The sequence below is a fragment of the Rhinolophus ferrumequinum genome, chromosome 20 (genome assembly GCF_004115265.2).
Source record: "Rhinolophus ferrumequinum isolate MPI-CBG mRhiFer1 chromosome 20, mRhiFer1_v1.p, whole genome shotgun sequence".
NCBI classification, from domain to species: domain Eukaryota; kingdom Metazoa; phylum Chordata; class Mammalia; order Chiroptera; family Rhinolophidae; genus Rhinolophus; species Rhinolophus ferrumequinum.
In genome coordinates this window covers 46,898,860-46,915,321 of record NC_046303.1, presented here as the reverse complement: position 1 = coordinate 46,915,321, position 16,462 = coordinate 46,898,860, and the positions used below count along the sequence as shown (strand labels likewise).

The following is a 16,462-nucleotide window of genomic DNA, read 5'->3' as shown; positions in this document are numbered from 1 at the left end:
AATTTGTAAAAACATATTCACTCCTATGTTCATTGCAGCATTATTTATAATGGAAGCAACTTAAGTGTCCATTTGTGGGCAAATGGGTAAAGAAGTGAGATAGATATATATATTTCACTTCTTTATATATATATATATATATATATATATATATGTTAAATATATATATGTATATAATGGGATATATAAATTTTATACACACACACACACACACACACACACACACACACACACATATAAAATGGAATATTACTCGGCCATAAAAAAGAATGAAATCTTACCACTTCTGACAACATGGATGGACCTAGAGGATATTGCGCTCCGTGAAATAAGTCAGACAGAGAAAAGCAAATATGATTTCACTTATATGTGGGATCTAAAGAACAAAATAAATGAACAAACAAAACAGAAACAGACCCATAGATACAGAGAACATTTTGATGGTTGCCAGATGGAAAGGGGGTGAGTGAAAAAGGTGAAGAGATTAAGAAATACAAATTGGTAGTTACAGAATAGTCATGGAGATGTAAAGTACAGCATAGGGTGTAATAAACATGTACAGTGCCAGGTAGGTACCAGACTAATGGGGGGGTGGGGGTCACTTCACAAATTATATAATTGTCTAACCACTATGCTGTACAACTGAAACTAATATAAAATAATATTGAATGTCAACTGTAATTGAAAAAAAAAAAGATTCAATGGAAGAGAAAAAATTAAATAAAATAATGGTGTCACAGGGAGCATTGTGTAACAAAACCCTAAAATCTAAATGAAAAATGTGGACTTAAAAGGTCTTACTGATGTAACAAAGTTTAACTGTGGAAAGGAAACTTATGACCCCAGTGGCTGGGGTTTTAATCATTGGGAGAGGCAGACAGATCCTATGCCCCAAACAAGAATCAATTGGTCCATAACCACACCCAATATCCTTGCTGGTTTGCAAAAGTATTCATTTTATTTTTGAGATTGGGTAGATTGCCGTGTCCCGAGAACGCATCAAAATAGCTGTTACTGTAACCTGGAAGGAATAAAAGTAATGAAGTGTAGAAATAATGAAGATGTGATTTAGATTCATGCTGTTTACTTTAGGATAAGTTTAAATGTAAAGTATGTAATACTACTAGTTAACGATATGGCATTTATGTATGTTTCTCTGCTATGTGTGGCATTTGGGAGTTGAACATCTAAAGAACATCTTTGTAAGTTTTTAATTTAAATGTTTTTCGGGGACTTTATTTAATAAAGTTTGTAATAAACATATACGTATTTAAGAAATATTAATTTTTCAAAGTTGCATTTATTTAAATATGTGTTTCTTAAATAGAGCACTAAAATATAAATAGCAGTGTTTCCATGCACAAAAGCCTGTTTGGCATTAAAGTCTTTAAGTAATTTGCAGAAGATCAAAAAAAAAGAAAATAACTCACAGTGGAAACTCTAATCCTTTTTATCATGCCATGGTACTGCATGTTACAGACAGCTCACTTCTGAATTAAAGGCATGGTTTCTTTTTATTATTGTTGTGATATATTACTAGTAAATTTTTCAGCCTATGAAAAAAGTTCAGATTTTGGAGGGATTTAAATTAGACTATGCATTAGAATATGTATTCCTAAGCCCTGTCTTAGTCTGTTCAGGATGTTATAATGAAAATACCATAGACTGGGTGGTTATAAACAACACACATTTACTTCTTAGAGTTGTGTAGGCTGGGAAGTCCAAGATCAAGGTGTGGGAAAATCTGGTGTCTGGTGAGAGGCTTTTTCCCTAACGGTGACCCTGTATCTTCTATTTGTGAAATTTAAACCTCCAATGTAATTTGATTTGACAATGGTTTGGCTTGGGACTTTTTGAAAGTTTTTTTTTTTCTTCCTTTTTTTTTGCTTCCCTCTCTTTCCCCCAAAACTTGATAACTCTGTTTACCGTGCATTTATTATGCATGCCAGTTTTCAATGTTTCTGTTTACTTTGGACCAGTGTGCACACCACCAGGTAACTTGGAATGGGATTTTTGCAGCTGTATGGGATTCATTCCTGACCCTGGATCAGAATAGCCTCTAGGAAGCGCCTTTTCCCGAAGTTGCCTGGCCAGCTTCTCCTTGCTTTGTTCTGCTTCTCCTGGCATGTCTATAAAACCATTGGCGGTATAAGAGCAGGAAGGCAGTCATTGTGACAGGGAGTCCACTGTCTTCTTTTAATGCTGGCATTTTGGAATAAAACCTGCTGTTCTTTCCACCAACCTTACCTCTCTAGTTTTGGCTTTCGTGTGGCGAGCAGCTGGACCTTTTGCATGGTAACCCTTCCTGGTTCATAAACTGCCATCTCCTTGCTTTGATCTCATATGGCAGAAGGGGCAAGGGAGCTCTCTGGGGTCCCTGTTGTAAGGGCACGAATCCCATTCCTGAGGGCTCCACCCTCATGTCCTAATCACCTCCAAAAGACTCCACCTCCAAACACCATCACAATGGGGATTAGGTTTCAACGTAAGAATTTTGGGGACACATTCAGTTTAGAGCACACTTCATACTTTTTTTGCTAACATTCTAGAATGATACTATGTGGGTTATTAATGAAGCTCGTGAATGAAGTAAAGTCATGGTATTTTAAAATATAGTGAGATTTAATATAAACAATTTACTATAAAACACTTTAATATAAAATTTCTTTATTCAAGGCTTAACCGAGCAAAAAAAGGAGTTGCCCACCAAAAGAAAAATTGTTATAACATGCTAAATCCCCAAAATTACAACATGAAGTTAATGATTCACATTTGTTTTTTGTTTGAGTCTTACCAGATTCCTAATATTATACGACATACCTCAAATATTATAGAAGTAAACTTTTTTTTTGTAGGTATTACTTAAATGCATCCATTTTCTTATGTATAATAAATGCACAGTAGCTTACAAAGTTAAAAATTAATGGAACAAATTATTGTTAAAGAGCCATATATTCAGTATCTTCTTGTAAGTTAACATTAATGATTTCTAGTTGTATTTCACTATCTTTTCATTTATTACAAAATTTCCCCAGGTCTCACCAACCTGCGATATGAGTAGAACAAGCTGATAGTAACATTCCAAATTTCACTGCCCCAGCCCCTAACTTCATAATATAGGAGATTGGTTTCCCCTTAAAATTCCAATCAGTTGTTTCTGGGAATCCCAAAGCTGCCCCATGTGAATTCAAGAATTCCACTTAATGTCTCTGTCCCAAAGCCGAGAAGCCAATTGAAGGTGGAGCTTAGCAGCACCTTGCCTTTGCCTTCCTGAGAGCTTCTGTGTCTGAGGTGGCGCCCCAGGCTTCTTCACCCACAAATCCTTAAGATGCCAAAATAGCGCTCCTTTTTCTGGACTCCTTTCTCTACTCACACCATACCCTGTGGTCACGCTGTTTGACAGAGATACTTTTCTGAAGGCTTCTATTAATCAAACTTGCACTTCAAGACTAAAGCCATATTTGTTTACCTGCCAAAATAGGACCACTGTATGACAAGAACTTAAACCTTTCCATTTATTTTGCCACCAGCTTTGCAATAAATGAAGTACTTATTAATAAAATTTTAATTTGAGGGATTGTATTATTTCAAAATTCATCATAATGCTAGATTTTTTTTTTTAAGATTTTATTGGGGAAGGGGAACAGGACTTTATTGGGGAACAGTGTGTACTTCCAGGACTTTTTTCTAAGTCAAGTTGTTGTCCTTTCAATCTTAGTTGTGGAGGGTGCGGGTCAGCTTCAAGTTGTTGTCCTTTCAGTCTTAGTTGTGGAGGGCGCAGCTCAGCTCCAGGTCCAGTTGCCGTTGCTAGTTGCAGGGGGCACAGCCCACCATCCCTTGCAGGAGTCAAACCGGCAACCTTGTGGTTGAGAGGACACGCTCCAACCAACTGAGGTATCCAGGAGCTCAGTGGCAGCTCAGCTCAAGGTGCCGTGTTCAATCTTAGTTGCAGGGGGCAATGCCCACCATCCCTTGCGGGACTCAAGGAGTTGAACCGGCAACCTTGTGGTTGAGAGCTCACCGGCCCATGTGGGAATCGAACCGGCAGCCTTCGGAGTTAGGAGCACGGAGCTCCAACCACCTGAGCCACTGGGCCGGTCCCATAATGCTAGATTTTTGTAACATTCTTTTCACATTTCAAATTTTTAAAATTCACGGTCATGTGACATTTGATGGTCCTGTGCTGTGTGTGCTGTATGGAAGCCCGGGAAATGCCTTTCCTTACTTTGTGTTACACATGTTGTAATATGTGCTTCATGGGAGAACACTTCCACATTTTGCCTGCAGTGTCCTTAAGGCCCAGAGCCCCAGTCCGTGGCGCCGAGAAATGCCATGCAACTCTCTTCCCCTTGTCCTAGTCATTCTTTCAGATAGAAGAAAACTCCTCCTTCTTGTTAAAACAAATTCAAAACAAAAACATCAAAATTGACTTCTAGAACCTTTTTTAAAAAATTCATTACAGATGCTCAGTTAACTGAATTCATCAGATTTAGGCTGGGACCATCTTGCCCCTTATAGTCATTAAGTGTGAAAAATACAGAAATGGTTAATAAACAAAGGTGGAAAATTCCTCACATAAACTGAATTGTCCATGCAAATATATGCCCTTGTTTATGTCCTAGTTTGAGCAAACTAACTGTATAAGACATTTGGGGGAAACAGTTCCAGAAATTTGGATATGAAGTGGGTATTACATGATGTTAAACAATTATTATGAATCATCTAAGGTAGGATAATAGAATTGTAGTTGCGAAGAAAATGTGCTTAGAGATAGATACTAAAAGATTTTTGGGATGAAATGTCATGATTTATATATTTTAGGTACTTCAAATTGGTTTTATTTTCCCTGCTATGGTATCTCCAAAACTTCACTCATCTGGATTCCTTTCCTTCCTAAAATCAGAATTTAGTAAAGAATGACTTCAATGATTTATATTCCCCTTCACCACAAGTATAAACTGTATGTAATTCCCATCAAAAGTGAGGATTTCCAAATGTCATTAAACATGAAGCAGAATATCAGAGGACGCAAAGGTCTTTGTTGTATGCCTAAAATAAATCAATGATTAACATGTGTTTGCTGTATTTATTAACACAGCATTTATAGCAATGTGCAAAGGTGAAATATGGTTGCCTTAGAAAAGTAGAACTCAGAATTCTGGGCAGTTGGTATAGATTTGTACCAAACTTATCTCTGTGTCAAATAGATGTGACCACATTTTTGTGTATTTATATGGTAAGGAGGTTGACAATAACAAAAGAAAAACCATACACCATTAGTACTTTACAGTAGCTATGTACACATAATAAATGTGTCAATATAATATTAAAGAAAGGACAGAAGATACAGACAGTTTTAGCAATTGTCCACTATTCTCACGTGTTAATGTATATTATCGTGAATACCTACCTGCAAGTGATAAATTTGCATCGTTTTCAGCATATTCCCGTTGAGACTTTTATGTGGTTTTTCTATTTCTGCTTCATAACTGAGGCATTCCTGTATGCTTTTTTTGAAAAGAAAAATCTCATTTTATACTCGTGAGAAGGCAAAATCTTCCAGTTTAATAGTGACGCAGTGACCAGCAGTCTACAACTCTATACGCCTATCAATATAGCTGACAATAATAATGCCATAGTCCTTACCTTAAAGTGCTGTAAAATAGGTGCAATATAATGGGAAGTTTTTAAGCTGTGATTGTAACTTAAAAAAAAAAGGTACTAGGAATACACAATAAAATTTCAAAATATATAAATGGTGTGTAGGTCTTCTAGTCTCTCCCCGTCTCCCTACTGCTCAGTAATGCTCCCCAGACGCAACCATTTCTCTCATTTTCCTGTGTACTCCCAGAGGTGGCCTGTGTAATGCATTTATTTCTAACGTTTATTTCATTTATTTATTTATTTTAGATGACTTCAGAATTGATGATAAAAGCATGTACTTTTTATACCGGACATTTAATAAAAACCCACTTTTGGTAAGAAAGTGATTTTTATAACTATTTCTTCCTCTTTGTGTTCTTATTCTTGATAGTCTCCATATGACAAAACTCACTTTTGACTATTTGTACTGATTTTATCTATTTAATCATGTCACCACCTAATTATTTATTAATATTTAATTGGCTTTTACTTGGTTAAAATATGTTCTTTATTTCTGCAAGGTATTACTTTGTCTTTAATTTTTTAAATAAAACTTCAAAATTGAAAATATAGGTCTATAATTCCCTTATCTGAAAACCTTAGAGTCAGATATGCTTTGGAATTTAGATTTTTTTTTTTAATTTTAGAAAGATACTCTGTACATTCTGTGTATTATATAACATCTTTAGTAGTGTCTGGGGTGGCACACTGGAACCAAACATATTTGAGCATATATGCACACATATATACATATGAGTGTGTGTGTGTGTGTTCTTACTAAGTGAAATGAAGAAAGACTATAAATAGCCATGTGTCAGATCCAGAAAGCTTTTTTTGGGGTGGGGGAAGGGGAGCAGGACTTTATTGGGGAATAGTGTGCACTTCCAGGCCTTTTTTCCAAGTCAAGTTGTTGTCCTTTTCAATCTTAGTTATGGAGGGTGCCGTTCACTTCAAGTTGTCCTTTCAGTCTTAGTTGTGGAGGGCGCAGCTCAGCTCCAGGTCCAGTTGCCGTTGCTAGTTGCAGGGGGCACAGCCCACCATCCCTTGCAGGAATCGAGGAATCGAACTGGCAACCTTGTGGTTGAGAGGCCATGCTCCAACCAACTGAGCCATCCAGGAGCTCAGTGGCAGCTCAGCTCAAGGTGCCGTGTTCAATCTTAGTTGCAGGGGGTGGAGCCCACCATCCCTTGCGGGACTCGAGGAATTGAACTGGCAACCTTGTGGTTGAGAGCCCACTGGCCCATGTGGGAATCGAACCGGTAGCCTTCAGAGTTAGGAGCATGGAGCTCTAACTGCCTGAGCCACTGGGCCGGCCCCCAGACAGCTTTTGATTCACAATTAGTTTAAGTCAGGTCTAGTTTTGCCTCTAACTAGGTATGAAAAAATTTTTGGATTTAAGAATTTTCTGGGCTTTCGAAATGTAGAAAACGGAAGTGCAAGCTCAAAGGAAATGCAAGGATTGGCTGGAAATAAAGCAATAAACATAATTTAACAATTTCTATGCTGTGGTTTTTGAGAAGATAAAGGAGCTATTTATTACTTTTTCTCCCTTTCAATTTATTTAGTAATGGTTTGCCATAACGTTAAAATGTTATTTTCTATATTTCCTGCTTGTAGCACCTGGAAAGACATAGCAAAACCTCGCACATATGAAGATGACATTCTGGCTGAAAAAATGGAAAGAGCAATGAAATATGACAATTTCAGACTTCAAAAATATGTATTTCATCATTGGCACTCTTATGTGAAAGGTCAAATAGAAAAACGTAAAGGTAAATCCTTACATAGTAGCAATTAATTTGTATATTCCTGTATTCAAAGAATCAAGTAACTTAATAGTAGTTAAGCATAGTTTATACTAGAGAATTTATTATTATTTTTACATCTAGAAAATTATCATGAAATGTAAAGCCACTAATTGAAAGTATTGAATGAGATTTGTCTCAAAAGGTTTTATTGTAATAGAAATCAGGCATATTTTAAATTAAATTTATTGGGGTGACATTGGTTACTAAAATTATGTAGGTTTCATGTGTACGATTCTGTAATACATCATCGATATATTGTACTGTGTGTTCACCACCCAGAGTCAGTTCTCTCTCCATCACCATATATTTTACTTCCTTTACCCTCTTCTACCATCCCCCACTCCTCCTTACCCTATGGAAACCAGTAAACTGTTGTCTGTGTCTAAGAGTTTTTGTTTCTTTGAAACTAGACATATTTAAAATAAAATCCTATATATTTTTTGTGATGTACATACAAATATAAATATAAACAGAGGTCTATTATCAGCTTTTTTACATCATAAAGAGCTAGTATATTATAGATAGATACCAAAATTGACTATTTTTCTTAGAGAGCTCTGTATTCTTTAGAAATATTCCATTAAATGTATACATGAAGAAACTTAAAGAAAAATAGTTTTCTTTTACTTAAACCCTTGATAGTTGTAATGAGTGGACAGTGTACGTACATGATCTCAGAAGCAGGGATAGAGAACTCCAGCTGTTTGCTTAGATTTTATCCAGCTCATCAGATATTGATTTGCTCATGTCTGCTGCAGCTCAGAGAATCATTTCCTTTTTTTTTTTTTTTTAAAGATTTTTATTGGCGAAGGGGAACAGGACTTTATTGGGGAACAGTGTGTATTTCCAGGACTTTTTTCCAAGTCAAGTTGTTGTCCTTTCAATCTTAGCCATGAAGGGTGCCGTTCAGGTTCAAGTTGTTGTTCTTTCAGTCTTAGTTGTGGAGGGCACAGCTCAGCTCCAGGTCCAGTTGCCGTTGCTAGTTGCAGGGGACGCAGCCCACCATCCCTTGCGGGAGTCGAATGGTAACCTTGTGTTTGAGAGCCCACTGGCCCATGTGGGAATCGAACTGGCAGTCTTTGGAGTTAGGAGCATGGAGCAATAACCGCCTGAGCTACCGGGCTGGCCCCGAATCATTTCCTTTTGATTGGCTACTACTGGATTCTCCAAAGGTTTTAACATAAGGGGAATGACCCTTTATTTCTGAGAGGAAGCAATTGGCTGAAGCTAAGAAGCCACTGTCCTCTGTTAATGGCGTCCCCAGGCTTGCGTTAGTCATCCTCCTTCCTGGCCTGGCCCTTGTATTTGAGTTTTGGACTCCTGGTTAAAATATGTATATATGGGGCAATCTATTTTCATTATTGTATTCCTATGAATAAGTTGGGAAATTCTGGTTATAAAGAACAGACTTGTTAAAAAAAAAAGAAATGATATATCTTGACATTTTATTACATCTTAATTTCTAAGGGCAAATGTGATGTTTACAGGTTAATAAAGTCTCTGGGGTACTATCCTACTTTATGAAGTAATTATTTCAGATGTAATTAAAATCCAACAAAAACTATCAGGTGCAACATTGGTTCATACTATAAACATGATGAAATATTAAATACTTTTTTTGGGAAACATCTTCAACTATATACGAACATCTTCATTTTCAAATATATATAATCTAATAAATTTTCTTCAGCTACACTATCGCGGATAAAACAGATATACTACTCAGCCAGGCTAATAATCATCCTAATTAAATGGAGGGAAAAAGCAAGACAAAAGTATAAAAAGAGACAAGATGAACTGGTAAAGTATATTGGAAACTTAATTTTTTTAGAAACTGAATTTTGCTGTTATATTGAGGTTGACTCAGATAATATAATGCTATGCGTAGAAAATACTAAAATCCTGAATACTATGTACTTTTGATGGGGTCCTTGTTCTTTTAACTTAATAATTTAAATTTCACTTCAGCTACCCAAAACATTTCCCAATAAATTTTGTTTCACTTCTACTACGAACATCAAGGGAAAATCTTTTAACATTTTGTCTAAATTTATTGATAAAGATACTAAGATTTTTGTTTAAGCAAGTATATATACGTGTCTAAAATAGATGCGAAAGTTTGATATGATTATAATAGAGAAATAAATGATAAAGATGGAATAAATTGATTTTTTCTAGATAAGATTAAATTGTTATTTATTATTTTTCAACATTCAATTTAATAAATTATCTTAATATTACAATAAGCTGAATTTAAAGGCTCATTCTTAACTGAGGCACCCACTAGAAATTAAAGCAATTGAGAAAGAGGGCTCAGGCAAACTCCTCCAAACTTAAAAATATCTCTAGTTTACTTAAGCTTTTAGCATATTATTATTTAATGTTTTAGAGTATTCACAGTAACTACTGGCATTAGACATAGAAATCTTCTGGAAATTTTTGTAGTTACAGGATTTAGTAGGTAATGTTTCACTGGATATTCTTTGAAAATACAACGTCAGGGTAAATAGAAAAGAGAAAAATAGGAAGAAATTAAACCCTTTGTTTTGTGGTTGCCCCGTGGAGGGCAGGATCAGTGCTTCCCCTTCCAAACTGGTTCAGATATTGAGACTGATGATACTACACATGGACCAAGAGAGTGTGAAAAGATTCATTACTCACATAGTACTTGAAACAGTGCTAGAGCCCATGGTGGATACGGAGATGCCTAAGCATAATTCTTGCTCCTAGAAGTTTATCATCTACTGGTACTGAACTGGTGTTCTTGCAGGATGTCCTCTAGCATTTGGCTTTTGTGGACTACATTTTCAGCTTTGCTAGATACACAGTTGTACTTTGGGTACCACTGTTTTAAGCCTGCTCATTCAATGTGTTCTACCACTTTGTGTACTGTTAAAGTTTTCACCCCAGCCCCCCATGTCTGATAATAAATTGTCTAATGGTGAAATAGGTAACTGTACATACCAGTCTGCCCCTTTGTCACCCCCCTTAAACTGAACATTCCTCAGAGCAGACAGCATTGTCCTCTTAACCATCCCCATATACTGAGCATCATGTTTGCACGCGGTAGTTGATATACAGTAATATCCAATAATGTACACTGTATATAAAATAACAGTATCATCTTTAATATGGATGTGTGTTATATAGTTAATTGGGTGTTTAGAAAACATTGGGAAAATGTTTTCTTCTAGCTATGTGATTTCGTGGCCTCACAATCATACTGCATTTACTTCGGTGGAGTGGGAATGGCCCGTATATGCGGAGAGGAGAAGCAGGGAACATTTCTGTGCTCTGGTTCTCCAACGTGTGCTCTTCCTTAGGCTCTAATATGTATAATATATATTAAAACAAAATTGTGGTGTGTGTGTGTGTGTGTGTGTGTGTGTGTGTGTGTGTAACATTTCTTTATTCTCAGGGCTTTTTCCTTGATTATGCAGCTTTCAGGAGGGTATGAAAAGTTAAAGTGGGGACTTCCTGTAATGATAAATCAGGCAAATCCCCACATTCTTTCCTTCTGACTCTCCTTTTTATTTCCATGCCAACCACCGCCCTTCCACGCCCCCGAATACCAGTTCTGTCATACGAGAACCTTGATTCTGTGGGGTTCAGCTTCCTCATCTACAAAAGAGGAGGCTGGGCCACACCTTCAACCTACAGCTGTCTGGACCGGTGTTGTATGGCAACCAGTGGAAACGGTCTATAATGCTTTTGTGGTTTGGAGAATTAAACATGTTCTGGGCAATGATAGTTTAGGTAATGATGATGATAATCACAAATAATGTTTAATTTTTGCTGTCATGTCAAGCATTGTGCTTATATATATCATTTCATTTAACCCTTATGAAAATTCCACGGAAAATATAAATTATTTTCATGGCAGCTGTTAAAACATGAACTTCAGTTGATGAAATGGAGAAACAAGATAAAATTCAAAAGATCTGCCGAAGAGCAATCCAGTTCTCCTGAAAGTCTGTCTGAGGTCCTTCTTGTAGGTGAGATTCCTCAATGTGACATTTCAGTGTTACCGGAAAGAGCAGTATTGCAGGTTCGTATGAGTTTATATATCATAACTAGTTATTTTCACAATGTTTGTTTAAAGAGTGGTTTTATGAACCTTACATCAACAATGGAAGCCATATTTTGAAGAAATGTATTTTTTTACAACTAGCTATGAGCTATCTCATTTTTTTGGAGGTTATTCACTTGGATGACTGACTGTAAGAGAAATACAAGTCAAAAATGAAGAAATTAAAACTATAGGAAATAAGAATGAAAGGAATGTTTTTCCTTCCTTCCTCCTTTAAACATATGTTGTCATTTAAGGTGCAACAGATTTTAGATACCCCAAACACTTAACCTTTTAATCTCTAATTCCTAATCCTTTAATCTTCATGTTATGCCTCCACTCTGGAATGTGAATGGAGTTCTCTTATTGCAACTTTTAATTAGTTAAAATATGTATGCATATTATCTTTTTTCCTTAGAATGTGAATTCATAAAAACAGGAATCATCTCTCTGTATCTTACAACTCATTGAACTGATCTCTGAAAAATAAGCCATAATTCCAACTACTGGTTATAGTCTGTCCTATTTTGATAGATAAGTAATTTCTACTGTTTGGGACTGCATGATAAATGGTGGAAGAGTCGTAAAATATCATCTTATTCTGGCAGCTTTACATTATAAAATCCCATGTATTAAATCCACCGTTCTAAATGTACAGAATTGAGCTCAAGTTATTTTGGGGAATAAGATCTATATCTAATCTTGTATTTTATGTTTAGCATCAAGTTAGGATAAGGATATTTTTGCCCATTCTTTCCTCTTTATAAATTGCCTACTCATATCTTATTCTTTTTAAAATGTGAATTCCTATAATTTTCTTACTAGTTTGTAATAGCTCTTTATATATTTGTAATAAGAACCCTTTACCTGGAATATATTTGAGATTTCCTCCATACTTGATGTTTGCTTCCAGTTTTGCCTGTGGAGCTTAGATGAGAGAAAATTTAAAGCTTTATGTAATAAAATCTATCACTTTTGCCATAATTATTTCTCTGTTTTTGTCATATAGTTATTTCTCTTTTTATGTCATTCTTAGCTCTTTTTCTAAGCCATTATCATTCTCCTTCCTACAGTTACGTAGCTGTTTTTTTTGTTTTGTTATTGTTGTTGTTGTTTGTCTTTGAACTCCTATGCCTTTGACTGATAATGTTTCTTTGTTTACTTTATCAGTGGCTGCTCTAGGGTTTGCAATATTCATTTTCAACTTATCACAGTTTCTGCCTTCAAATAGTTTTCTATCACGTCACATATAATGTAAGAACCTAACAAGAGTATGCTTTCATTTTCTCTGTCCTGTGATTTGTGCTACTATTGCCATGCATTTTATTTCTATGTCTTTATAAACCCTGTAACTTATTTTTGCTTTAAACAGCCATTTACATTTTACCCAGTATTTTTATTTTTATTTTTAATAATCTCAAACTTACATAAAAGTTGCAAGTGCAGTACAAAGAACTTTTTTTTCCTGAACAAGTTGAAGGTCAGTTGCTGCTGACATGATACCCCAGCACCCCTGCATGTTATTGGTATATTTCCTATAAACAAGGACATTCTCTTACAGTCAGCCTTGAAAATCCTCAGGCCCAATTCAGCGTTCTTCACTTGTCTTAGTAATGTCCCAATAATGCAAAAGGATCCGGTCCAGAGTCACACACAATTGATTGTCATGTCTCCTTCAGTCTACAACTGTTCCTCAGTCTTTCTTTAATTTTCATAACCTTGACATGAAGATTAGGCCAGTTTCATGGTAGAATATCTCTCAGTTTAAGCTTATTATATGTTTCCTCAAGAATGTATTTAGGTTATGCATTTTTTTTTTTAGAAATACCACAGCCATCATGCTGTGGTCTTCTCACTGCATTGTATCAGTGGCACAGGAATTGATGATGTTCATTTTGGTTACTTAATTCACGTGGCGTCTGCCAGGCTTCTCCTCTATTCAATTTCCACCTTTGTACTGTGTTTTCCCGAAAATAAGACCTAGCCAGACAATCAGCTCTAATGCATTTTTTGGAGCCAAAATTAATATAAGACCTGGTATTATATTATATTATATTATATTATATTATATTATACCCGGTCTTATATTAAATAATACCTGGTATTATATTGTATTACATTATATTATATTACGTTATATTACATAAGACCCAGTGTTAGATTATAGTAAAATAAGACTGGGTCTTATATTAATTTTTGCTCCAAAAGATGTTTTAGAGCTGATTGTCCGGCTAGGTCTTATTTTCAGGGAAATAGGATAATTGATATGCTTTTTGTAGGTAGTTACTTTAAAATTATATAAATATTCCCATTGCTTATCAAACTCTTATCAAAAAAATTGCTTATCAAAAAAAAAGTTTGTTTATATCAGCATGGACTCATAGCTTTCTATTTCACTCAGTGAGTTACAATCCATTATTATAATCCATTGCTATCACTGTTTATTTTGGTGTTCAAATTGTCCCAGTTTGGACAATGGGAGTCTTTTCAAGTTGCTTCCGTGTCCTTTTGACATGCAACCATCATCCTATGAGCACTTTCTTACTTTGTAGCACAGCATGATGTCCCAGGTTCATCTGGTACTGTCCTTGCCCCACTCGGTAACTTATTTCTTCAAGATTCCCTGAGTCCTTTTATTTATTTATTTATTTATTTATTTATTTGTTTATTTATTTATTTATTTATTTATTTTTACTCTTTATTGGGGAATATTGGGGAACAATGTGTTTTCCCAGATGTCAAGTCGTTGTTTTTCAATCTAGTTGTGGGGGGTGCAGCTCAGCTCCAAGTCAAGTCATTGTTTTCAATCTAGCTGTGGAGGGCACAGCCCACTGGACCATGTGGGACTCCAACTGGTGACCTTGGTGTTATGAGCACCTTGCTCTAACTACTGAGCCAACCTGCCGCCCACCAGCAGCTGAGTTGCAAGCTCAAGCCATTGTTTCCAGTCTAGTTGTGGAGGGCGCAGTTCGCTGGCCCATGTGGGAATCGAACCAGCAAACTTGTTGTTAAGAGCTTGTGCTCTAACCAACTGAGCCATCCGGCTGCCACCCCCCCCAACCCCAGTCCTTTTTAATGGAAATTATAATGGAAACCAAATCTGAGCATTACTTGTGTTCATTACCATTGGAGCAGCGCTGCTCTAATGCTTTCTCCGTAGACACCCCCAGAGGCTGTAAATAACACACACACATATACATTTATTTCCATATCTATAGACCTCTACATACTGAAAACCTAAATTAAATGGCACATGGGTGCCAAACCTAAATTTTGGCACTTCCAGTACCAAATTAGCACCACATGGCTCATTTCTAGTTTTCTCCCTTTCCATATCTTTAATGTCGTCCAGCAGTGAGAGAATCCCAGCTCTCATTATTCTTGATACATGTACTTACTGGCTCACTTCCTCGTGTGAACCAGTCACATCGCTGCCCCTGCCCCCTCCCTTTGTGGATACCTTCTTCATCTTACTTAGGCTTTGACATCCCTTATCAGACCACCCTCTTCTGTAGAGGCCCTCCTCACACTGCCTAGCCTCTGACATCCTGTGCCAGTTGCTTTTCCCCCATGTACTTGCCTTCCTAACTTTGAGATAAAACACCCTGCACGAGTGTCCATAGACACACTTCTTCCCCTACTCGGGCTCTGACAGCCATGCACGCGTAGGCTTCCCCTCTTTGGGGATACCCTTCTTACACTGTGTAGGCTCTTTACCCCATGCTGTCTCCCCAACCCCCATGACCCTTTCCATATCCCACTTGGCCCCTGGTTTCTTAAACAGGGGTTCCCTCCTTATCCCTCTTAGGGTCCAGTATTGTATACTAGCTTATCCTTCCCCATGGACGATGCCCTTCTCACCCTGTTTGCTCTCTAACTGTGCAAGGAATTTTTTCACTACCTAAAAGTTTTATTTGATTCATTTAAAAGATGTCCACTCCTTTCCTTATTGAGTTCATTTTCTTTTAAATCTTTGGACATTTTTATAATACCTGTTTTAAAGTACTTGTCTACTAGTTCTATTATCCCTGTAATTTCTGTTTACTTTTTTATTTTTTAATTATAGTTGGTGTACAATATTATATTAATTTCAGGTGCACAACATAGTGATTAGACATTTATATAACTTATGAAGTGATTACCCTGATAAATCTAGTACCCATCTGACACCATACATTGTTATTACAATATTATTGACTTTATTCCTGATGTTGTACTTTACATCCCTGTGACTGTGTATAACTGGCAATTTGTACATCTTAATCTCTTTCCCCCTTTTCACCCAATTCCCTATCACCCTCCCATCTGGCAATCATCAAAATATTCTCTGTATCTATGAATTTGTTTCTGTGTTGTTTGTTCATTTATTTTGTGTTTTAGATTCCACATATAAGTGAAATTGTACGGCATTTGTCTCTCTCTGTTTGACTTATTTCACTTAGCATAATACCCTCTAGGTCCTTCCATATTGTGACAAATGGCAGTATTTCATTCTTTTTTATGGCTGAAAAACATTCCATTGTATATATGTACCACTTCTTCATCCAATTGTCTATTGATGGACACTTAGGTTGCTTCCATATCTTGACTACTATAAATAATGCTGCAATGAACATAGGGATACATAAATATTTTCAAATTAGTGTTTTCATTTTCTTTGGATAAATATCCAGAAATGGAATTACTGGGTCATGTGGTAGTTCCATTTTTAACTTTTTGAGGAACCTCCAAACCATTTTCCATAGTGGTTGCACCAACATGCAATCCCACCAACAGTGCATTAGGGTTCCCTTTTCTCCACATCCTCTCCAACACTTGTTGTTTGTTGACTTATTGATGATAACCATTCTGAGAGATGTGAGATGATATCTTATTGTGGTTTTGATTTGCATTTCCCTGATGAAGTATGATGTTGAGCATCTTTTTTACATGTCTATTGGCC

At 36.3% G+C, this 16,462-nt stretch overlaps 1 protein-coding gene across 1 annotated transcript in view; it reads left to right on the top strand.

The window, feature by feature from the left end:
• FBXL13 (F-box and leucine rich repeat protein 13) overlaps positions 1 to 16,462 on the top strand; it is a 221,294-nt gene that overhangs the window by 21,895 nt on the left and 182,937 nt on the right. Inside the window, exons 4-7 of the mRNA XM_033088878.1 lie at positions 5,911 to 5,978; positions 7,261 to 7,415; positions 9,142 to 9,251; positions 11,335 to 11,499. Coding sequence (XP_032944769.1) covers positions 5,911 to 5,978; positions 7,261 to 7,415; positions 9,142 to 9,251; positions 11,335 to 11,499 — 498 coding nt within the window. The remainder of the gene's footprint in view (positions 1 to 5,910; positions 5,979 to 7,260; positions 7,416 to 9,141; positions 9,252 to 11,334; positions 11,500 to 16,462) is intronic.